Source organism: Trachurus trachurus, assembly GCF_905171665.1.
Source record: "Trachurus trachurus genome assembly, chromosome: 22".
Classification (NCBI taxonomy): domain Eukaryota; kingdom Metazoa; phylum Chordata; class Actinopteri; order Carangiformes; family Carangidae; genus Trachurus; species Trachurus trachurus.
The window spans coordinates 29,305,569-29,329,729 of record NC_139907.1 but is presented as its reverse complement, the minus strand read 5'-3'; the positions used below and the strand labels follow the sequence as shown (position 1 = coordinate 29,329,729).

The window sequence follows — 24,161 nt, the reverse complement described above, 5'->3', positions numbered from 1 at the left end:
TGGTCTCTCTTTCTTTCCTTTGTCATGTCTTTTATCTCCAACTAGCACTCTCACCCTCTCTAACGCACACACTCTTTCAAACACTGCCATTGTTGCTGCTGCTTCAAATTGACAAATAAGTCCTAGGAAATGGAGCTGTCTAATTGATGTACTAAAAAAATAAATCGCATCGTTTTGTAAAGCTCTAATGATAGCCGCTTTGGAGCTGTGACAGCCTCAGACATCCTCCACTTCAGCCAGACCACGTCTGCACCTCCCTGACATTTTACATCCTTTAACCCAGATTAGACACAGATTTTTTTTTTTCCTTGAGCAAAAAAGTCACACCAAATCAAAACCTTAACAAGCATACAGCAGCTTTTTCAGGCCAAGGTTATGTTTAGCTTTCTGCTGGGTCTCTGACTGCACTGACATATTGCTTTTAAAGTCGACAGAACTTGGAGTTAAAAAGTACTGTTTCTTACTTGGGTAGTTGTGTCTGCACCTACATTTAGCTGTTAGACCTATCCAAACCCAGAACAAACAACAGAAGCATATAAGTGATCCAGTAAACACTGGGGGACACGGGTTAAGGCTCCAGCATGTCAGGTATGTTTAAGTCCCAACGGTTGGCCCACAGAATACATAAGGTAGAGCAAAGTGGAGCATTACAGCTCTAAGAAGCATGCAGCGTGGAATCAATACTTTGCTCAAAGTAGTATGTAGTGTGGAATCAAAGCTAAATATGCAGTTAAAGCTACCACTTCTTTATCACCAGCGAGGCAACCTGCATCCCACAGCTGTGTTTGAAGACTAGATTGACAGAATTGGGCCGCTAGATTTGCCAGCTCTGCTGTCGTCAATTCCTTGGCAAAGCAATGATGCTGATGTGTGAGAATCAAATGTGCTCGACACAGTGTCACGCTGAAATCAGGTAACACGACTAACCGCATACGACTTCCTCTGGCTGGCGACGACACTGGCTCCTGAGTGGAGGTTACATAAGCTCCCTAAATGTGACGGGATTGAACGGTTAATCAACAAAATGCATTTGGAATCACACAAAATTAGAAATTTAGGATAACTAGGCTAAAGTCATTTTACAGTAATAGTGAAATATTTTGGTATATATATGCTTATTGACTTTCTTTCTCCGACTGAGATGAGAAGATCAATATCCCACTACTTTAGTGCAGCGTGTGTGGTCCTAGCACAGACCTGGATGCAGCCAGTGAACACAGGGTTTGGTTTTGGTTGCTGTAAAAGTGCGACGATACTGGGTGATTCCATCATCGCCCACCAGCAGTGTGTATTCCATACTTGGGGTGTTGATATGTATTGCAAATTTGCAAAATTGTCTGATGTTGTTGCTTTTATCACTTAGCTTGGACTGTCTTAGCGGAGGACCACAGTGGAAATAAGTCTTGGACTTTTCTGTGTCATCCTCGTCAGTTTTTGGAGTGAGTGGGGACTGTGCAGGTTCTCTCTTTTTTTTTTAAATCGACAAATAAATCAAATCAAATCAAGAATACCAAACCTCCCCTTACTCTACATTCAGTATTTGTCCCCTAAGATAAAGTTCTAGCACGTGACTCAATGAAATTCCTCAAATTTTAGCTTTAGATCTATTAAAGGGATAGTTCACCCAAAATTGAAATTTCACTCATTATCTACTCCCCCTCATGTGGACTAAGGGCTGGGAGAAGTTTCAGAGTCCTCTGTGGCTTCTCTGAGTTACAGGAGGTCTCGGCGTAGCAGTGCATGTCCATATAACGGTTGCAAATGGATACCAACTGTCTTCGTAACAAAAAGACACACCAAAAAACATCCAAATACCTCCATGCTGCTCGTATGTAATGTCTGTCTTGTATTTAAGCCCCGACATGCGAAATTGTCCCACTTTTTTTTTTTTTAAAGTTTATATTTCGGGGCGGTGCGTGGCGGTGCGTGGCGCAGTGGTTAAAGCGGCCGCCCCATGTAGAGGCTACAGTCCTCAACGCAGGCGTCCCCGGTTCGAGTCCTGCGTCAGGCAGACCTTTCCTGCATGTCATTCCCCCTCTCTCTGCCTCCCCCTTTCCTGTCTATCTCACTGTACTATCAAATAAAGGCAAAAAAGCCTAAAAAATATACATTAAAAAAAAAAAGTCTATATTTCAAGCTTGTTTGTAGCGGAAGCTTCTCTTCCCGGTTCGTCAAATTTGGACGAACCAGGGTCTGTCCTCTTCCCGGTTTGTCCAAATTGGACGAACCGGGAAGAGGAGCTTCGAGAAACTTCCGCTACAAAACAAGCTTGAAATATAGACTTATGTAATCTTTTTTTGGGACAATTTCGCATTTCGGGGCTTCAATACAAGACGGACATTACATACGAGCAGCATGGAGGTATTTTGATGTTTTTTGGTGTGTCTTTTTGTTACGAAGACAGTTGGTATCCATTTGCAACCGTTATATGGACATGCACTGCTACGCCGAGACCCCCTGTAACTCAGAGAAGCCACGGAGGACTCTGAAACTTCTCCCAGCCCTTAGTCCACATGAGGGGGAGTAGATAATGAGTGAAATTTCAATTTTGGGTGAACTATCCCTTTAACAGGTTTTTCTTTCTGTGGGCATTTATTGGAAAAGCACTGTTGTGCCCTAATACAGTCTGACAGAGCTGTTACTACGACTGCTGACTTGTCTGATAATTGTCAACAGCCATGATGAAGGAGCTAAAGCCTTTAAAAGCATCTGTGAACACGTATTGTGTCTGTATCTAAAGCCTGACGTGTTATTCTCCTGCGCCTCACACAGCTCCTTTGTTTATCAAAAACACATGAATGAACCACATTGTTGCATTGGTGACATGTTTGTTTATTACCATGAACACTGGCACTGTAGTTTATTTATCTTGAATGAATGCAACACAGACCACATGTCCTGCTGCTGGAAATGTTGTGTTTAGTCCTGATTTCCCTGGGCCTGGCTGTGCCCTGTTGTTATAGGGAATGACTGAGCTTCACATCATGAAGGGAAGTCAGAGAGACAGACTTTTGTTCTTCTTTAATGGAATTTGGTGATAATATTTTCACATTAGTAGCTATGTTTCCATCCACTTGTCAATCGAATTATCTAAAGATTGCTAAAAATAAAAAAAAACGTGAATAAAGCCGGTGAAAATGTGTTTCCATCTAAGAGCTTTAAACCGAGTTTGCAATCAAACTGGTGTATCGAATACATTTCTTGCATTTTAAGGTGTTTTCCATTCATTTTTGCCTGAATCGCCAAGTGAATCGCCCCTGGAGTTGTTGCCTGGAAACCAAAGAGTGATACAAACACCAGCTAAGTTCAGTTAGCTTTTTAGCCAACAAATGGTAAACATTGCACAAGTTATAATAGTACTACTGCTGATACCTTGGTATGACGCTATTAGTTAGCACAAGGTGCAGGTGCACCTAGCATTTATGCTACACAACACCATGAGCTGACCTATGATCTGGGAACAGAACCGTTCCAAACTGTTCTGGGAGATCGTGGTTGAAAGACACTTCATAGAAAACCTGTCTGTCCGTCTGTCTATCTGCATCTTTCTTTGTTCACTCACCGTGTCTTTGAAAAGCCAAAAATACCAAGCAGCATTGACATGAAACACGATGGCAATTTCACTTTTATCCTTCAAAGAACTGTTTCCATCAGCATTTATCGATGCCTTTTATCGATCAAGAGAAAATCCAATGAGACTGACAGTATCATCATGACATTTAAATTCAATTTCCATGAGCGTTTTTAATTAAATAAAATAATATAACTAACAAGTGCTCATATAAATGTGTGGATGGAAACCAGTGGAACCAGACCAGTGCTGGTTTTTCAAAGAGGGGAAGCTCATTTTCAGCCGACGAAGGAGACAGCGACGCTCACATTTAGTAACCTATATTTAAAACAACAAAGATGAGTAGTGTGCACAGACCACAATATAAACAAATACCATGCGTAACGGGGATGAAATCAGAAGCATCTCTGTGTAAAGGATGCATCACCAAGCTCTGTGGCCCGGCCCCGGCCCCGAGCGTCTCTCTTTTTCTCTTTTCTTTCTTTTTTCTTTTTTACGTATATTTTTTGAGCATTTCTGCCTTTAATTAATAGGTGAGTGGAGAGACAGGAAATCAGGAGGCAGAAAGAGGGGGACTGACCCAAGTCGGGATTCGATACGGGGCCGGCTGCAACAAGAATAGCCTCTGTATATGGGGCGTCTGCTCTACCAACTGAGCTTAACAACGCCCCTTGCCCCCTTCTTTTGACTTTTCATGATCTGATGCTGAGGCTGTTTGTGGTTGGCTGAGAGAGATGTGAACTTGTTAGCTGCATCATGTTTTAATCTGTGTTAAAGGGATAGTTCACCCAAAATTGAAATGTCATTATCTACTCCCCCTCATGTGGACTAAGGGCTGGGAGAAGTTTCAGAGTTCTCCGTGGCTTCTCTGAGTTACAGGGGGTCTCGGCGTAGCAGTGCATGTCCATATAACGGTTGCAAATGGATACCAACTGTCTTCGTAACAAAAAGACACACCAAAAAACATCCAAATACCTCAATGCTGCTCGTATGTAATGTCCGTCTTGTATTGAAGCCCCGAAATGCGAAATTGTCCCGAAAAAAATTAAATAAGTCTATATTTCAAGCTTGTTTGTAGCGGAAGCACCTCTTCCTGGTTCGAAGAGGAGCTTCGAGAAGCTTCCGCTACAAAACAAGCTTGAAATATAGAATTTTTTTCGGGACAATTTCGCATGTACACTTGAAGCAAGTCAAGAGTTGATATTCCTGTGTTTATGACACAAACAGTAGCTACAACTGCACCTGAACACACCGAGCATGGCAACTTGGGTCTCGCGCAAGACTCTGGGAGACTTTGAATTGGATCTAGTTTTACAAACATGTCGGCTTGCTTGAAGTAAATAAACTTCTCGGTGCATGTTTGAGGAGCCATCTGACGCTGTCTGTGGAAAAACATTGCAGCTTTGAGGGATGTAAACAGCCTAAGCAGCGGAACTTGCATCCGCTCCCATTCATTGCTGCCGTGGCGATGCGGGGACAGACACAAGTACCGCAAAACAGGAGCAATTAAACTGAAAATCTTCAGATTCCTTCTTTTAGACCTAAAATGTTAGGAACATACAGCCCCGAGTTGAATTTCCCTGGAATTGTCCTTTAATGCTACGGGAATGTACTGTATGATAAGGAAAGTTGACCTGCGATAAGGAACTGATTCTGAACCAAATCATTTTAGAGTAGAATGTTTTCTAACCCCTTTTTTAGTCCATGAAATATAAACACAACAGTTCATACTTGACCATTTGTTTTTTGACCGTGTCAGTTTTTTGTCGAGGATCCATGTGAGTGTTCTCAGATGAGCTCTGGGTATACATAATGTACACACTGTATTTAACATGCATGTGCAATGTGACCAGAATGCTCGGTTCCTTCATCTGCCCCATGCAGGGATCAGCTTGTATCCATGCTTCACCAACATCTGGAATCTAATTGACTGTGTGTGTCTGTGTGCGTCTATTTACAGTGTGCTGTGGGAGCCCATGGGGGACGGCAAGCGGGTGATTTCATTGGCTGATAACCACGCACTACTGTGGGATCTGCAGGAGAGCTCCACACAGGCCGTGGTAAGAGACACACACACACTGTAAACCAAAGTACATATGTGCGCACTCACACCGTATCACACAATAGCTAACTCATTATTTGATAACCACCGTATCGTCTTGGTGTAATCAGACACGGACATCCTTTCTCTGCTACAGCCGAATTCGCACTATTCATTCTATCTGTCTCTCTCTCACACACACACACACACACGCAGACACACACACATACAGAGATCCACACAAAGAACATTTACCTGCATTTTGATCAGAATAACCAGGACCTGAACTTTCCTGTATAAGCCTGTTCCTGTATCATTGTTCTTCACCTGTATCAAGTATTTGAGTTGGAATTATCAGTTTTAAAGACTAAGAGAGACCAGTTTAGAGCCATCAGCTTCCCAGCTAGTCTGAAAAAAGTGAGATAGTGTGTGTGTGTGTGTGAGCAATCTGAAAGCAAAGAAAGCCTAATCTTGACCTAATCGTTATTGTTCTTTGGTTGCAACAGTGAATCAGAAAACAAAAGGTTCTCAGTTTATTCCCTGAGTTTAGTTTGGATGGTGACATAGTTTGTAGAACTGCTTTGTAACAGCCTCCACTGTTTTACAAAGGCTTTCTGCAGTGGTTTGAGATCTGGCTGCAGGGATTTGCTCCCATTCAGCGGCTGCAGGGTTAGGGAGGCTGCCCATTGATCTTGGGTGATCAGGCTTGGCTGAGCTGCAGTTCTACTTCATCCAACAGGAGTTATGGTGTATGTACTTTTTTTTTTTTTATACAGACCTGACTCTACGCACATGGGCATTGTTGTATAGAATCAGGAAAGGGACGAACACAAAGTGTCTCCACAAAGTTGTCTGAGAGCCAAACTGAGTTTTCACTGCTCCAGAGATGCACTATAATGGCTTTTAATAGACTAGAAATAGATGCATCAGTTGTAACTGAATTGTATGCAAGAGCTTTTGGTCAGTTCATTTGTAGTCTTGTCCTTCCTAATGTAAGGTGAAGAGGCTCTTTACTGTAAAATCCCCGTCTCAAACCTGCCAGCTTTGCAATTAAAATGCCCATTATGTATTCAGAGACTCAAGATAATGGTGTGTGTCAGGTGGGCACATGTGTGAGGAAGAAGTAATAGTGGAGTGTGCCAGGCCAGCCCGTGTGTGTGTGTGCACGCACGTGTGTGTTGGTCCATTAGAAGTCATGAGCAATTAAGAATATAGATGGGCCATTACTAATTCATGTGCTCATTGAGAGATTCACATAAAGGGCAGCCAGGCCACACACCTCATAGATTCCAGCGTGTTTGTCTGCATATGTGCATGTGTGTCATTTGAACTCAGTAGTTTGACCTTTTCCAAACTCTCTAGTCGCTGTTTGGAAAAATCCATGCTGAAACTGGCCTTGTTGTGCAACAGTCTCTTGCTCTTTCAGTGTGTGTCTGCTGGGGATGCAGTCCATCATTGATTCATTTCACTTCACAATCCGCATCAACCACGGTTCAAATCACAATGAAGAGTTTTATTTCAGGTCTTTTGTATTATGTTGACTTTTTGGTCAAACTGGCCTGGGACACTGTAGTAAAATCCTTAAGATATAATGTTTTTAGCTAAATTAAAAACTACAGATGAAAAATATTATAATATTTGCTATTTTTCTATTTTTGCTGAAACACAACTATAGCAGTGACGTGTAAAATGTTTACATGTATCGTACATGTAAAAATGTACGATAATAAAGACATTGGTGGCATAAATCACTCTTATCCAGGAAACATTTAATCTTTTCATTGATATTTAACACTCTGATGATATTTCAAAGTCATTTTCACGACACCTATGGGCCCCAGGCTCTGGAATCAAACCCATGCAGGACCCTCTTGCTAACCACCGTGCTGCATGATGAGATAAGTCCATAATATGAAGAAATATTCTCTGTCCCTATACCCAACTTGTGTTCATATTGCTGGTGTATAAGTGGCATATACACTGTGCCCTCCACTGATGTGCAGGCAGCTGTGAAACTGAAATCAGAATGTGTTAAAATAACATTGTGTGGTTCCTACATAGAAAAAAATGCCATTATTTTGGCAGATCCTGTAAATATGTGTCACAATTTCAGATTTTATTTTTTCACAGAAAAATAAGTGTTAAAATTCAGAAGATGTGAAGATTTGTGTTTAGCTTGGGCTTGTACCACTTAAGCATGTTCTTTTACTGGAGATTATGACCTGCAGGTCAGGGCACCACCGCAGCACAATCCTTGTTGTGACACACGCTTAATCTTTTTTCTTCTTTTTCTTCACCCTCACCCTCAACCTCACCTTGACTCCTCTCGTGCTCTGATCCTCTCCTGCACCTTCCTTGTGGCTGTGAACTAGGCCTACTTTCAGTCCTGATCCATATGATTTAATCAGTAAAATCAACTAATACTTTTTCCCACAAAAGCAAAACTAATGACGTCTTTTCAACAAACTGAGTGTGTTTGCATGCAAAAGAGACAATACTCTGCTGCACAGTCATGAAAAGTGAACAAATTTCAGTAGAGCACCACTGCTTCACTGTAGTGACATACACCTGCAATTGCATTTATAAATGTTATATCTACCAGGAAGTAATGATTTCTGTAAAAACAAGTTCTAGATTTTTTCAGCATTTTACAGGGGCAGTCTCCTTGCAATTATTTGCAGGAAGAACCTTGTACTAATGGAAATTATCCATATTGTTTGAACATGTCAATGTCAGACAGCTATAAGATATGAGATGTAAATATCAAACTGTGGTGGTTTGTCATTAGGGATGGGAACTGTTCTCTGAACTCCTTCAACTCATTGACATGATTTGCCAGTGGCTTGTAACAGACCATCATGTTCACTAAAGCAACGTGAGGATTTCATTACTCATCAATGACTAAACATTTCCAAGATAAAGTTTGGTGTAAAGTTAAATCATTGGAAGCCTATTAATATTACTGAGTGAGTAAACATTTAGCAGTGATGCTAATCTGTCAGATCACCTGAATGAATGAGAAACACTGGGTCCAGCTCATCATTACACTGCACTGCACCATCCATTCAGAAAGACAACGACTGTCACTGTGCAGTATTTGATGTTAAAGCAGTTGTCCATGTTGTTCGAATAAAATGAGTGAAAACTTGTATAGGCTAACCTTTTTCACACAGAAATCGATGGGGACTCCATAGAGAATTGAATCGATTAGCAGAATTGATAATGGCATTTATATCAATAAAATCTAATCATTCCCACCTTACATGTCATGTTTCTGGATAACTACTGTATAAAGTCTTGTTCCTAATGCTTCAAGCTAGCATTGATGACAAACTGATGTCAGAGAGACATTTCATAATAAACATTTCCACTTGTCATATTCAGATAGAGGTGGAAATCTAGATGGAGACATCAATCCTGAATGCCTGTTAGTTGATGCAGTTATCCTGTTAGCCAATCATGTAGTAGCAGACCAATGCATAAAATCGAACAGAAACAGAAACAGACTCACTTTATGTTCATGAGAAATTTCTGAATGTGGGGGAAAAAAAGTGATCTCAGTGACTTTGACCTTGGCATGACTGTGGGTGTCAGATGGGCTGAGTTGAGCTTATCTCATGGGATTTTCCCGCACAACACTCTCTAGAGTTTTTAGTCTTTCTTTAGTCTTAGAGTGGTGTGAAGAACTTAAAGGAGACATATTCTGCCTCTTTACCACAAATTCAGATAGTTCCCAGGTGTCTTAAAGACATGTCAGTGACATGCTTTGGTTAAAATCCCCCAAGGATCAAACATCACAGCTCTTTTCATCCTCTCTAAACAGCCCTGTTCACAATGGCTGCTTTCATGTCTGTCCCTTTAAATGCAAATGAACCACTGCTTGCCCCGCCCCTTCTACCGGTACCGGTACTCACAAGTAGGGGTGTAATTATGCAAATTTGAAAACTAGTTACATTATTGAAAGACAACTGAGGGAACAGCTCGTAAAACCACATGGATTTCAACATAGGGAGCCTGAAAATTACTGATTTATTTGTCAATTCTCACATTTTGGGGGCCGATAGGCGAGATAAACATCTAAATATATGTTAAAGGGACATTGTGTAACTTCCCCTGTTATCTATTCAGGAAAATCGATTATTTGGTTCAAAAGTCTGTTTTTCATTAATCAGTAATCACTCCCATCAACAAAGTGAAGTGTTCCTTTCAGCTCTGAATTATCCGTTCATATCATTCATATCTCCATGGAGCGGGTAAGCTCGGTGCTGGCTGCCATGTGGTGTCTCCATGTTTTTACGTTCAGTGGCAGCGTGACGGTAGGAAACCACGGAAACTCAGCGGAGACACCGGAGCTGTCGGCTCAGGTCCAGGTGGCGTCTGTGAAAAGTCACCGTGGTAACGCAGTGAGGAGGAATGGAGCGTTACACTGATGCTGCATTCACCTGCAGTCGGGCAGACGGCCGTCGCTAACAAACCAGATGTCATTTTAGTCACAGAAGTCCAGAGAAAGCCGGTAAAACGTGGGTCAGGTAAACAATACGGCATGGCCATGACAACATATTGTCACGTGTATTGTTTTGCCTCGTGCTGATGGACCACTTGTTTACATAGAGGCTTGTTTATGCCGTTACCTGCAGAGGCTGTCGTCTGTCTGCCGTCTGCCCAATTTCACGTGAATGCAGCATGAAAAACACCATTGAGTTGCTTGTGATATACAACCGCAACGCTAGATAGGAGTAATTCCTACACAATGTACCTTTAAAGAGCCTTCAAAAAGTGATATTTCCAGAATATGTCCCCTTTAAAACATCCAACAAAGTAGCCTGTTGTACATTTCTGAGATCGCAGGGTGTCAATGTGGCATCAGTAGCATGAATAATTGGACCCAACTTCCAACGAGTCACCCATCCAGGCTGTTGGTGGTGAAATAGTATGGGGAACATTTTCTTTCCAAACTTTGTGTTTCTTAACAGAAATCAGTCATTGTCTCAGTATCAAAGCTTATCTGAGTGCTGTATTAGTCGATGGGGTATGACTCTGGTCTGGACTTATCAGAGCTAAAACAAAGCCGTGTGTCAGAAAGAGCCTCCAATATTCTGACATGTGCTGACTGGAAGAAGTTTAGAGCAATCAGGACTCTACTTATGACAGTCTGGGTTTATTTGCTGCAACCAGCCAATGCACAGACTGTACAGACACCAACTGTGAGTGTGCACAGTTGTGCCTTTGTTGCAGTTATCTGCCAGTGCCACCCACAGTAATATACGTCTAGCTCTTCCCCTGCAATGAGTTTATACACAATTGCACCACTTCTGAAATTTGATTTGTGTTAATCAGAACATCCCATTCCTCAGCTGGCCAGGCATATAGCTGACTGCACTCATACATACCATCCTGTCTGACAAGCTAATACAGTAGGCAGAGCTGCTGGGAGAAAAATCACCTCACAAAGACAGTATATGACCTGATGAACAACTGAAACTTGCTATGTTAAATGAGCCAAAACAACTGCAATCATTTCAATGGATCTTAAACAATCTGACACCATTAATATGAAAAAGTACTGAAATGTCACACATATGTCCTGCTGTGTGTGTGTGTGTGTGTCCTGTGCAGTGACCACATTGTGAGGCGAGTGTGTTGTCGATCAGATCCTTTGACACAGTCAGTGGACAACACGTAAGGGAGAGGAGGGAAGTAACGGCAGCAGAGGAATATAATGAGAAAGGGAAGATGGAGGGAGGATGGAGACTTAGGGAGCAATGAAGGGCCCTGCTGATTGGAAAGATGGAGATTAGGAGAGAGAAAGAGAGAGGGAGATGTGGATAAGGAAAGAGAGTGGGCTTGATGAGGAGAAAGGGAATGAAAAAAGAGGAGAAGGAATTTGGCAGGCAAGACAAATTCCTCCAGTGCTGATGAGAATGCTAATCTCCCTCCCTTCCCTCTCTCCTTCCTCCTCTCTTCCTCCTTTCATCCCACTCTCTTCTCTTCCGTTCCCTCTATCTGTCAGACGTGATGTGTTCATCTCAGGCCGTGTCCAGCTGCAGTTTGGCTGTGTCTTTCCTCTCATGGGTCTGGCCTAGATTTGTGTGTGTGTGTGTGTGTGTGTGTACGCGCGTCTGTTCCATGTGGGTGTTTGCATGAGTTTGTGTTTGCATATATAAGAGAGGATCATGTGCGTAAGCGTACCAGCGTGCATTGTTGAAGTAAGATTTGTGTGTTTTTTATGTGTGTGTGTCTCCATATGCATGTCTCATCAATTAGAATCGCTGGTGGAACATCTCTGCTGGCTCACGGCACACCCACACACCATGTCCTGCACATCTGCTCATACACACTCTCCCTCTCTCTCCCTCCCAGTGTGTAGAGAAAGCATAAATGCATGGCGATTTGACAGATAGCTTTGCATTAGTGCCGCTTGCATCCCAAATGAATGCATCCCCTAGTGTGGTGTGTGCTGCCTTGTTAGGGCCCCTAATTTGGTTAGTGCACTAATAAAGCAGGGAACCTGGGATGCACGAAGCTCAGGCTTTTCTATTGCACCATTAGTGTATCTGCAGAGAGGGAGTCTCCTGCTGCAGGCCTCCCGCTGCTCACACAGCTCGCTGGGCTTCTGCTCTGTTAAGGGAAAGTAAAGTTACTTTAAGCCCAGCAAAAATGGAAACTTAACTGTCAATATTCACCACAGTGAAATTGCAGAAAGCATTTTCCAAAATCTTGTCTGTGTACCATTCTCACACATCGACCAACTCTCAAAACAAGGACTACTTCAAAAGGATTGTAACAAGCTGTGAAGAAGAATGTGACCTGCTGGGACAGAGTTTTAATGATCAACCACCTGTATCATTCACTGGGTCATCTTCTCTGTTGTTTGTAGGGCCCGATTATAGCCCGTTTGAGAATAATCGGTAATCGGCCAAAACTCGCCGATTGTCGCCGATATTTTCAGAAATGCGGGTGCGTGTCTCTGACTGCAGCGGGACCATCATGTCTCTGCTCCGTGACACTGTGCGCTGTGGGACCGGGGCTCGCGGCAGCACCCGCTAATGGTTGAAAACAGCAGTGACACGTGCTTCCATGTCAGAGTCAACAAACCAGAAACGTCTGGAACAACATTGGAAAAAAGTCGCTTTTGATAAAAAAATAAATAAAAAAAAGAGAGAGAGAGAGAGAGAGAGAGAGAGAGAGAGAGAGAGAGAGAGAGAGACCTGCCGTGCCTTGTAAAAAAAAAACAACAACAACAAAAAAGTGTCACGTGTCATGACTTCCTGTATCTGGCCCTTCAAAATAAAAGCCCTATAGCCTTTCAGTTCAGTCATATTGATTTTGACTTAATTTTGACAAGACAGGGCTACAAATGTTTGGTTTTTTTTCCTGCAACCAATCGACCCAGAAATTTTGGTCAACCAGTGCTTGGTAGACTATTTGGGTGCAGCCCTAATTTATATATTATATATAGATATTACTTAAATGAATACAATTTTAAAACTTTATTAAAAAAAAAAAAAAATTGTCCGATTAATCGGTTATCGGATTTCCCCCCCCCTAATAATCGTATCGGCATCGACCCCAAAAAATCCATATCGGTCGGGCCCTAGTTGTCTGTATTTGAAGCTTCATCAGATGTTTAAAATGACACACAAGTTGGCTTAATATTGAAAACGGCACATCTATGTTGAAAACATACTGTATGTAAAAACACCTGGACCTCTTTGGACAATATTAACATGTTAAAGGTCCAGTGTGTAAATAATTGGGAAGGTTTATTGGCAAAATCTGAATATACTACCCATGAATATATTTGTATAAGTGTATAATCACTATAAAATAAAATTTGTTTGGTTTTCGTAGCCTTATAATTCTTATTTTATATACTGCATATCTCCACCAGTGACAGCCGACCAGGGGTGTGTTGGTTTGGGGTTTTCCACTTGCACACATACATTTAGTCAGAAATTCAATTCTCAATCTTCTTCAAATTGGGATGAACTGGTTTTATTTTGCTGGTCAAAGGTCAGGGTCATTAGGACCTCACATAATATGGTTTTGGCATTTTGAACGCAGTATGTCATTAATGCCTTGATGTAGTTTCTTTAAATTTGGCACAAATCTTTGCTGGTGGTCAAGGATGGAGTGATGAGATTTTGCTAGTCAAAGGTAACTGTGACCTCATAAACATGCTTTTGGCCTCAATTCAAAGATCCAAATGTTAAATATGACAGAATTTAACCACACTGTCTTTTAGGATAAAATATACTGCAGACATGTCGGATCCATATGGTCAAATTAAGGTGAACTTCATTGTTACATCATAGACTAACTCCTCTGGCCATTATTTAGTCCTGTAGCTCAGGAAGCTGTAACTTAGCTGGTTGGTGGAGGAAACAGTCATTTTACTTAAATGTTGAACTTTCTTTTCCTATAAAAAGCATCCTACTGAAGGGCTATATGCATAAATATATGCAGTCAAAAGTGATTTAGTGTGACCATCATCTAAAAGTGTAGCTACTTGACTTCACTGTGCCTGGGTCAAAGCAGAACCAACACTTTCAAACAGACTTAGTTTCATGTGGATTGCCAGTGGAAGTTCAGCTCCTGCTGTCGTCAGTCTGCCTCCATCGTTCATCTGCTTGATTGTGTTTAATAGAAGCACAGTTGTGAGTGTGAGTCACACTCAAGACCAGTGATCCAAAAAAGCAGCGATCATGCACAGCTAAGGAAGTGTATCAGTGCACGTCCATGTCTATAACTGCTTAGTATGCTCAGTAACCTTAAAGGGATAGTTCACCCAAAATTCAAATTTCACTCATTATCTACTCACCCTCATGTCAACTAAGAGCTGTGAGAATTTTCAGAGTCCTGAAAGTCCAGTTACGGGGGAGGTCCGCGCAGCAGTATTTGTCCATATAATGGTTGTCAATGGATACCAACTTTCTTCGTCCAAAAAGACACACCAAAAAACATCCAAATACCTCCATGCTGCTCGTCTGTAATGTCCCTCTTGTATTGAAGCCCCGACATGAGAAATTGTTCCGAAAAAAATTAAATAAGTCTATATTTTAAACTTATTTGTAGCGGAAGCTCCCAGTGTCTCGGTTCACTGCTCTTCCTGTGTCAGTGCAAATCACACGAGATTTGCACTGACCGGCAGAACAATTTCTCATGTCGGGGCTTCAATACAAGAGGGACATTACAGACGAGCAGTATGGAGGTATTTGGATGTTTTTTGGTGTGTCTTTTTGGACGAAGAAAGTTGGTATCCATTGACAAATACTGCTGCGCGGACCCCCCCGTAACTCAGAGAAGGGACGGTGGACACTGAAAATTCTCACAGCTCTTAGTCGACATGAGGGTGAGTAGATAATGAGTGAAATTTGAATTTTGGGTGAACTATCCCTTTAACCTTTACCCAAGATACACAATGTTTATTTGTTTACAGAGGTTGAAAAGTTATGGAATTTTACATCAAGGCAACAAACCAAACCTGCTTCTCTTCTTGTCTATGTTTGAACACCTTTCCTTAGCTCCTTTCTTTCCACTCCTTTCCTCTTCTTCCGTTTATCCTCTCAGTCATTCTTACTTACCCTTCCTCCATCCCTCCCTCCTTCCTTTCTGCTCCGTTGGCCTGTCTCTCTCCTGCTCGCTCTCCCTCTGTCTCCTCTAGCTAAAATAATGAGAGTGTACCAGGGAGCTGCGCGGTGACGGGGCGATCGATGATCCCTGCTCCAACAGTCAGAGATGGGAGAGGGAGGGAGGGAGGGAGGGAGAAATGGGAAAGGGAGAGAGATCAGGATAAAAAACGAAAGATAGTCAATGAGCGGAGAAAAATGGAGCAGTGGGATGCTGCTTTTTTACAATTGTTAGATGCATGGTATAAGGGACAGATAGTCATTTCCATATGCAGCCAGATGGATTAATTGGATTCCAGTTTTAAAGTAGCCTGATGAAGTGAAATGCTTTAGAATTCAGACTCCTTGAAGTGTTTTGACTTTGATTAATTTCACCTTCATTGTTGCCCTGTGAAATATATGTAGCTGCTGTGATAAATATCCAGTGACAGGCATGTCATCTCATTTCAAAAGCCTTAAATGTTGCAATTTAACCTGACTGTCTCTCAACTTAAAATGCTCTAATTTCTGTACCCGCTGACATTTTGTCAGTTAAATGTTTTTCTCTTGAAATTCCAGTCAGTATAATACATTTAGATGAGCTTCAACCAAGTTGATTTGATTCAGCTTTCATCAGTACAATACTCTGAGTGCTCGTCTCCTCTGTTAGGCCATATGCGTTCACATCTATCCAGCATATAGATTCCTACCACATGAAGGAGAGCCAGGGGTCGGTGGGGTGGACTGGCTGAGCAGAAGGTTACAGTGCAGACAGAATGAATCCATGGTGGCTCTAAAATATAAGCAGCAATGCATTTATTTAAAGTGTACAAGTTAACGAAAAGCTGTTTTATTTCCTGCTGTAGAGCTGGTATTACGTCACTTTATTAAGTTTTATTTTTTCATGCGAGAAAGTAACTGTTTAGATCCCCAATGTGCGGTTAGTTTATCCAAATGACGGCTGTTTAGATGTTTGCTCCAATGTTTTTTTGGAGAAGGGAAGCTCCACCTGTGTGAGCAGCGACCAGGGCAGCAACCCGTCTGCTGACATAAAATGTTATTTTATTTTATTAAGTTATATGTTATGACTTATGGTACATGGCAAAGATGCTTCACTACTCTAAACCGTCTTTGGTTACAGTATAGGATTAGAGGCGCAGCATTGTGGGATACAGTACACAATGTAGACTGGTCAGATGATACTGGAGCTATTACCCAAATCAGTACCACATCCAGGAATGTTTTGCATACTGTAGATTTAGCTTTTGTTTGCATACTGTATACTACATACTGCATTTTGGCCAAATCAATACATATGCGGTTGGTCTCCGTCAGCCATGATTGTTTGGACACTGTGTATATATATCTGCACCATTAGACCAGAGTAGACCAGCAGACATTTGGTATACATATCAAGATCATGAAATAGTTTCTATGTAGCCAGCCATTGGGTCTGAGGCTTTAAGGACACATGGCAACAGAAGAATGGCAACATGCATGAGTCTGACATGGCTGTACAAATGATTGAATCTAATTATTGAATTGGATCTAATGTCCATCATTTAGTTGCCAGCTTCTCCAGTCTGCTGTGTGTCCACCAGAACCTTTAGCTGAAGATGTCTGCCTCCTACTGGTCAAAGGGTTCATGAGCTGAAAAGCTGCAGAGTTTGGTATCAGTGCTAATACATGTATGTCACAGTGAGTGGCTCCGTCATGTGATCCATGATATTGATTGGTTGTGAGTCTTAAAACAACAGAACCAGACCAAATCAAAGTTAGAGTCAGACACTACTGGAAGTGTCTGTAGATATGTTAGTGTGTATGCATACATGTTGCAGCATGATGCTAATCTGCAGCCAGTTGGTCTGCCTGTTAAGCCCAAAATATTCTACAAGAGTCATAGTGAATACATGTAGTCCTGAGTGTGGCCTGTAGAGAGAATGACTCCTAATAATGCCTCATTATGCTGATTGAATGCAAAGTGCTGGCGGATCCAGTCACAGACATTGTGATGTTAACGAAGGTGTTGCTGTGTTGCTGCAGGTCTCCAGCACCGCCACACTGGAGGGCAAAGGTCAGCTGAGGTTCACCTCAGGCAAGTGGAGCCCCCACCACAACTGCAGCCAGCTCGCCACAGCTAATGACACAGCTATCCGAGGCTGGGACCTTCGCACTATGAGGTGAGGGCTGGTATATAACACAATGTTCCATATGTTCTATATGTTTTTGTCTTTTTTCAGATCTGTGCCTTTCATGCAAAACCTGATATTGATACATTAAATAAGCATGATTTAAAGGTTATCTGTAATGCTTTTAGAGTACAGCTCTGTTCACCAAAACTCCTACTTGAGTGCACTGTTTTGGTATTTAGTGTTCACCATACAAATAGCAATGGTCACCCAGTCAAGGATCCATGAGGTCAGCCTGAGTCAAAAAGACACCAAAAACCATCCAAATACCTCCATACTGCTCGTATGTAATGTCCCTCTTGTATTGAAGCCCCGACATGAGAAATTGTTCCGAAAAAAATGTAATAAGTCTATATTATAAGCTTGTTTGTAGCGGAAGCTCCCAGTGTCTCAGTTCACTGCTCTGCCGGTGTCTGTGCAAATCTCGCGTGATTTGCACTGACAACTGACAACTTCTCCCAGCCCTTAGTCGACATGAGGGTGAGTAGATAATGAGTGAAATTTGAATTTTGGGTGAACTATCCCTTTAAAGAGCCAGGAGCTGATTTGGGCTGTTTGAGTCAAATACTCAGCTGAGAGGCTGCACAACAGGCACTAAATGATAAATAAGATTTTTTTTTCTTTTAATTAAACTGTGAGTCATGCAAAGCTACACTAGTGGAGCCCCAGAGCAGGCTGAGCTGGAGCATTTCAAAATTGTTGTTTGTTTGTTTGTTTTATTTTATTTTATTGTATTTGTTTATTTCACATGACTTCCTCTCCCTCTCCCTCTCCTCCTGTTTTATGGTATTAGTCATTTTCCTGGAAACTTCCAGAAGCACAGATGCCCCAGCTGATAAGACCACATCTGCTCAATAATATTGTGGCAGCCATTAAATTGGCGCCAGGAAGAGGATTTTTTAAAGTAAAAGCGCTTTGGTTACATGGAGGATAGGAAATCAAAAAGAACAACATGTGGCATGTTTGCTATAAGCTTTGCCACTCAGTATTAAGACACTTTTTTATTTGGTACATTTGCACATGCACCTGACTTAAAAGCAGTCAGATGTTCCCTCAGCCAACATTTAAATCTGACAGAAGAAAGTCATGTAAGAGTCATGTAAGTTAAAGTCTCACAGATTAATGCTCAGTGAGTGTTAACATGTCATTACAAGACATTTCACTGCAGTACACACGAATGTGCATTTAATTTGACCCATCATCCTGAATGAAAATATTACAGATGCGTTTTGGCGCAAGATTCGGTCTAATCCCCATGACGACTCCACATGTATTGCAGGTATTTACATGTAATGCAGATTTAATAATGTGGTATTCAGTAATAGTTTAATTGCAACATGCTGTTTCATTCTATCTAGGTCCAGTTGTTGAACCTTAGGACTTTTTGGTACTGAAATTGAATGAATGAATGAAATGCTGATACATCTGCTACTTTATGATCCTAATGCAAGATTTTCTTGCTAAACTAATTTCTACTTTCTTGCTCTACTTTTCCTCTCTTTACTGTTGTGTGTTTACAAAAAAAAAAAAACATACTATCAAGCAAAACAGCACACTGTAGTAAAACACAGTAACAGGATTAACAACCTGGAGTCAACATCCTTCCAGCCGTCAGTGCGTCTTAGTTCAAAAGCTTCATGCCATTTTGGCAGCAGATGTTCACATGTGTAATGTATGTGGACATTGCAACATTTCTTTACATTAGGCATGGGCCGGTTTCAGGGTTCAAGGTGTACCACAGTATGACAAAGTCACGCTTTCAAAACCATAAAAACTTCCCATCATACCGTTCCTATGGTACCAGCTGTTTTTATCTCTTGCTTCCATTAGAAGACTGCATTTATTTTAATTTTATTAATTATTCAATTATATATTTTGTTATTATTTGATTATTTATTTTAACTTGATACACATTGTCTTTCTTTTTTCCTTGTTTTTCTTTCTTTTCTGTTTTTTATGTTGTGAATTTCTGTGTCTGTCTTCCTACTCTGAAGACCACCACTGTTTTTTATCAGCCTTTTTTGGCTTCTACCTTTCCTGCACAATGTTTAATTTGACTATTTTCATTGTTTATGCAGGTTTTATAATGTGCAAATAAAAAAACTAAAACTAAACTAAAACTAAAACTAAAAGTAAAACACTGTGTCCAATGGAAATGTAGGTTTTTTGTTTTTTTAAACACAGACCTTTCAAAGTAAGACATTTCAGGGCTGTAATCAGTAATACCATGAAACCGTAACATCATCATACCATCACAATCTCATACTCCCTTGCCATCAAATTATTTCTCTTAATACCTTTAGCACATCTATTTAATGTCTTTCTCTAGAATGCTGCTATAATCACTACATTCCATTCATGTGGAAATAAGTGGAATATTGTCAAGTTGTCAGTTGGAAGATTATACATTTATGGAGGAAGAAACCTGGACATTATGACCATTTTGATGTGAATTGTGCAGCATCAAGTGTCCAGCTCTGTGGTGCTGCTCAGGCTGGTGGAGGGAATCTCTGTGAATTTCCCCGTCGTGTTATGACACATTCTGTTTGCAGCACGCTGCTGCGAACATGAATCTAATGAAGTGTGTGCCTCTCCTCAACACATGATAAAGTGCGAGGCGCCGGAACGCTAATGTTCCTGCTTGACATGGAGCATTGTAGCATCAGACATTAACCTTGTAACTGCAGGTTATCTTCAATCCACCTCACAACCTCTTGCTGTGTGAGCGTACGTGCACGCACCTGTGTGTGTGTGTGTGTGTGCATTGTGTGTAATATGTTTTGTTTGTGTTCCCTGTGCCTCTAAGATACGTGATGAGTGAGGTCAGCATGTGTCTATGTGTGGGCTCCGGTGGAGGAATAATAATCACCTCACTATTGATCGCCGTGATAACAGCAAAGTGCTGAAGAGATGGAGAGAGAGAGAGAGAGGGAGAGAGAGAATATATTTACAAGATGTGCATCACAAGCCCAGATAAGATAGCTGAATCATTGATATCACTCCCCATCAGCCGTATAATAAATTAAAGAGTTCCTGCACACTCCGTTTTGGCCATTCTCCTCCTGCTGTGCTATTTTGAAAGATGCAACAGTGCTGATTTGGCCATGGGCACAAAGTGAGGGAGGGGGGGCGGGGGGCTGCAGCACAGCACAGGGCTTGTTAGCAGACACCACAGTCTCATCTCAGAGAGTCATCAGAGAAACATGATCCGGACAGACACCTGCACCAGTAGAGGGAGCACCGTGCAGCCGCCTTCAACGCAAATAAAATACCTCAATGTTCTTCTACCCAGAGCCACTTTATGTTTCTCCTCTCCGTTTGGCTGCATGGTTGTTTTGTTCTGTCTTCCTGTGCATCATTTTCTAAACATTTTTGCAAAATTCACAGAGAAGCTTTGCTGATTTACAATTAATTCCACTGTGATATACATATACATATACATATTCTTGACTTGAAATGATGAGTTAAATGAATAGATGAACATCTTACATCATACAGACTTTGCAGCGTGCACTGTTTGAGAGTTAAAGGGATAGTTCACCCAAAATTGAAATTTTCGTGGCTTCTCTGAGTTACAGGGGGTCTCGGCGTAGCAGTGCATGTCCATATAACGGTTGCAAATGGATACCAACTGTCTTCGTAACAAAAAGACACACCAAAAAACATCCAAATACCTCCATGCTGCTCGTATGTAATGTCCGTCTTGTATTGAAGCCCCGAAATGCGAAATTGTCCCGAAAAAAATTAAATAAGTCTATATTTCAAGCTTGTTTGTAGCGGAAGCGAAATCATCAAATTTGAAGGAACCAGGGTCTGTCCTCTTTCCAGTTTGTCCAAATTTGACAGTTGGTATCCATTTGCAACCGTTATATGGACATGCACTGCTACGCCGAGACCCCCTGTAACTCAGAGAAGCCACGGAGGACTAAATTTCAATTTTGGGTGAACTATCCCTTTAAAACTCTCCATAATAGTCATGTGCAACCAAACAATAAACAATGCTATCCCTACAAGTTAGCACCAAAAATGCTACTCAAATAATGGTTAAATAACTAGTGCATGTTGCAGCCATGCAGCAGTGGGTGGAGCCCCCCCCCTCCCCAGGCTAGAACCTGGAGGTTATGAAGGAGTGAAGCAGAAAGTGGAACAGAAGATGTGCAGCTAAACGGGGGTGACTGGCAGTATGCTGGTCTTCAAAAATGACAATAATCAGATGACGTAAGACCACTGGACTGGAGCAATGCATAACGTCAGTAAGGACAGGAATGTCAGTGTCAAGGAAAGAATTCTGCTGATGATAGCACTGCTAATATTAGCCACATTACGCAAATTAATAGTGTCCCATTAATTATTGAAACTTGCCAATTTATTTTTTCCCATCAGTGTTTCGTAATGAAGCAAACTTATCTTAATAACATTAAAAAAACATTCACGCAGTGTCTTGTGCCATTGGGGACATATTCTCTCTCTGTCTCTCAGTGGCCAGTCCAAATAGTCGACAGGGCTCCGGTCTGCCCCTAAATCGAGGGATTTTGCCCCTAAAATTTGAGATAGTGCAAGTACTTTTTTTTATCTACTTGCGCATGTGTAGCTAATAAATTTACCTTCTTTTTTTGATCCTGGTGAAAGGGGAAAGAGATGACACAAAGTATCTTGAATCTGTCTTTACAGGTGGCAGGTCAATGTGTGTGAGGATCATGAATGGAAAGGAAATGTGAACATCTGCTTTGCAAGTGGATTAACAGTGTGCGCCCCTACATTTTCTGCTTGTGCTCCTAAGATTTTAAGTTAGAGACCACTGCTCCTAGTCAAAAAAGTTGGTAACACTAAGGGTCCCTTAATTAACGCTAGTTAGTACATTATTAAGCATTAATATATAAACTAATGTGTAAATTAATGCTGAGTAATGCATACATAATGATAACTAATAACATTATTCAACTTTTAAATTTGATAACTAACTTAGTAGTAGAGTAGTAAACATTAATTAACTGCTTACTAATAGGCTACATTAATTAATGTGTTTTCTAATCCTAAGTGATACATAATAATGATTGTTAATATATCTGTAAACAGTTAATTAATGCTTAATAATGTACTAACTAACGTTAAGTAAGGGACCCTTATTGTAAAGTGTTACCAAAAGGTTAGTCTGGAGCCCTGGTCTAAATTCAAATTGCACTTTAATTACCATGATGTCATCTTGTTGTTCTTTTCATATCATAATGACCTTGATGACAGATGAAACTGAATCCAGAACAGCCGCATGCTGCTTCTAACTGATTCTGGTCCAAAGTGGCTTCAGCAGCTGTGGTTACTGTCAGTTCTTCATGTCATGTTTAATTTAGCTTAGCCAAATGTAACCAGGCTGACATCTCTATACAGCACGCATGGTTAAGCTGATGACATGTGCAAGGGCCAATATCATGTTGATATAAAGATGAACTTGTATAGTGATTCCTGTTCACATGTTTTTCACTTAGACAAAGCAAGTCATCTTAGACCATAATAGTCTTTTCTTATACTTTAAAGAGCAATCTGAATCTGTACATGTACGTGATAAGCCCAGGTGATGTTGGTATTGTTAATATCAGCTCTGTGGTTTCTATGGTTTCTTGTCCAGTGGAGCTATTAACTGAAAGAATCTCTCTGTAGCCTTCTTCAATCCAAGGTTTTAGACTGACGCAGACAGCAGCCAAGGGCACAGTGTGTGTTTGTGTGTGTGTTCATGCGTGCACATCTGTGGACAAGTGTGAAGTGGTTGCAAGTGGAAAGCTTGCAAGTGTGAATTAGCAGTGAGTCACATTTGTCCGCGTGTGTGTGTGTCTGTTTGAGTAAGTGACTTGCATATGACAAGTGCTCATGTGCTCGCCTGTGTTTGCTCTTTGCTGCGTGTACCTTTCTGCTTCTGTGTGTGTGTTACGTGTGTGGTGTTGTGCATTCATGCCTGTGCGAAAACGCAGCCTGCTCGCGATTTACTGTGTGTGTGTGTGTGTGTGTCCAGTTGGTGTGGCAGCTGTGTGATGGCAGCCTTTCAGCACGCTCCACTGCCTCCTCAGACAACCTCTGAGGTGTTCCCTCACACCCGCACAAACACACATCAAAGTACACACAAAGCAAACTCTCCTCTCCTCTCCTCTCCTCTCCTCTCCTCTCCTCTCCTCTCCTCTCCTCTCCTCTCCTCTCCTCTCCTCTCCTCTCCTCTCCTCTCCTCTCCTCTCCCGTCCTCTCCTCTCATTTCCTCTCCTCTCCTCCCCTCTCCCTCCCCCTCTCCTCTCCTCTCTTCTCCTCTCCTCCTCCCTCCTCCTCTCCTCTCCTCTCCTCTCCTCTCCTCTCCTCTCCTCTCCTCTCCTCTCCTCTCCTCTCCTCTCCTCTCCTCTCTTCTCCCGTCCTCTCCTCTCATTTCATTTCATCTCCTCTCCTCCCCTCCCCTCTCCCTCCCCCTCTCCTCCCTCCTCCTCTCCTCTCCTCTCCTCCCTCCTCCTCTCCTCTCCTCTCCTCTCCTCTCCTTTCCTCTCCTCTCCTCCCTCCTCCTCTCATCTCCTGTCCTCTCCTCTCATTTCCTCTCCTCTCCTCTCCTCTCCTCTCCTCTCCTCTCCTCTCCTCTCCTCTCCTCTCCTCTCCTCTCCTCTCCTCTCTTCTCCTGTCCTCTCCTCTCATTTCCTCTCCTCTCCTCCCCTCTCCCTCCCCCTCTCCTCTCCTCTCTTCTCCTCTCCTCCTCCCTCCTCCTCTCCTCTCCTCTCCTCTCCTCT

At 41.8% G+C, this 24,161-nt stretch overlaps 1 protein-coding gene across 1 annotated transcript in view; it reads left to right on the top strand.

Moving 5' to 3' along the window:
- eipr1 (EARP complex and GARP complex interacting protein 1) overlaps nt 1–24,161 on the top strand; it is a 75,616-nt gene that overhangs the window by 27,131 nt on the left and 24,324 nt on the right. The window contains exons 5-6 of the mRNA XM_083998305.1: nt 5,532–5,631; nt 17,264–17,400. Coding sequence (XP_083854431.1) covers nt 5,532–5,631; nt 17,264–17,400 — 237 coding nt within the window. The remainder of the gene's footprint in view (nt 1–5,531; nt 5,632–17,263; nt 17,401–24,161) is intronic.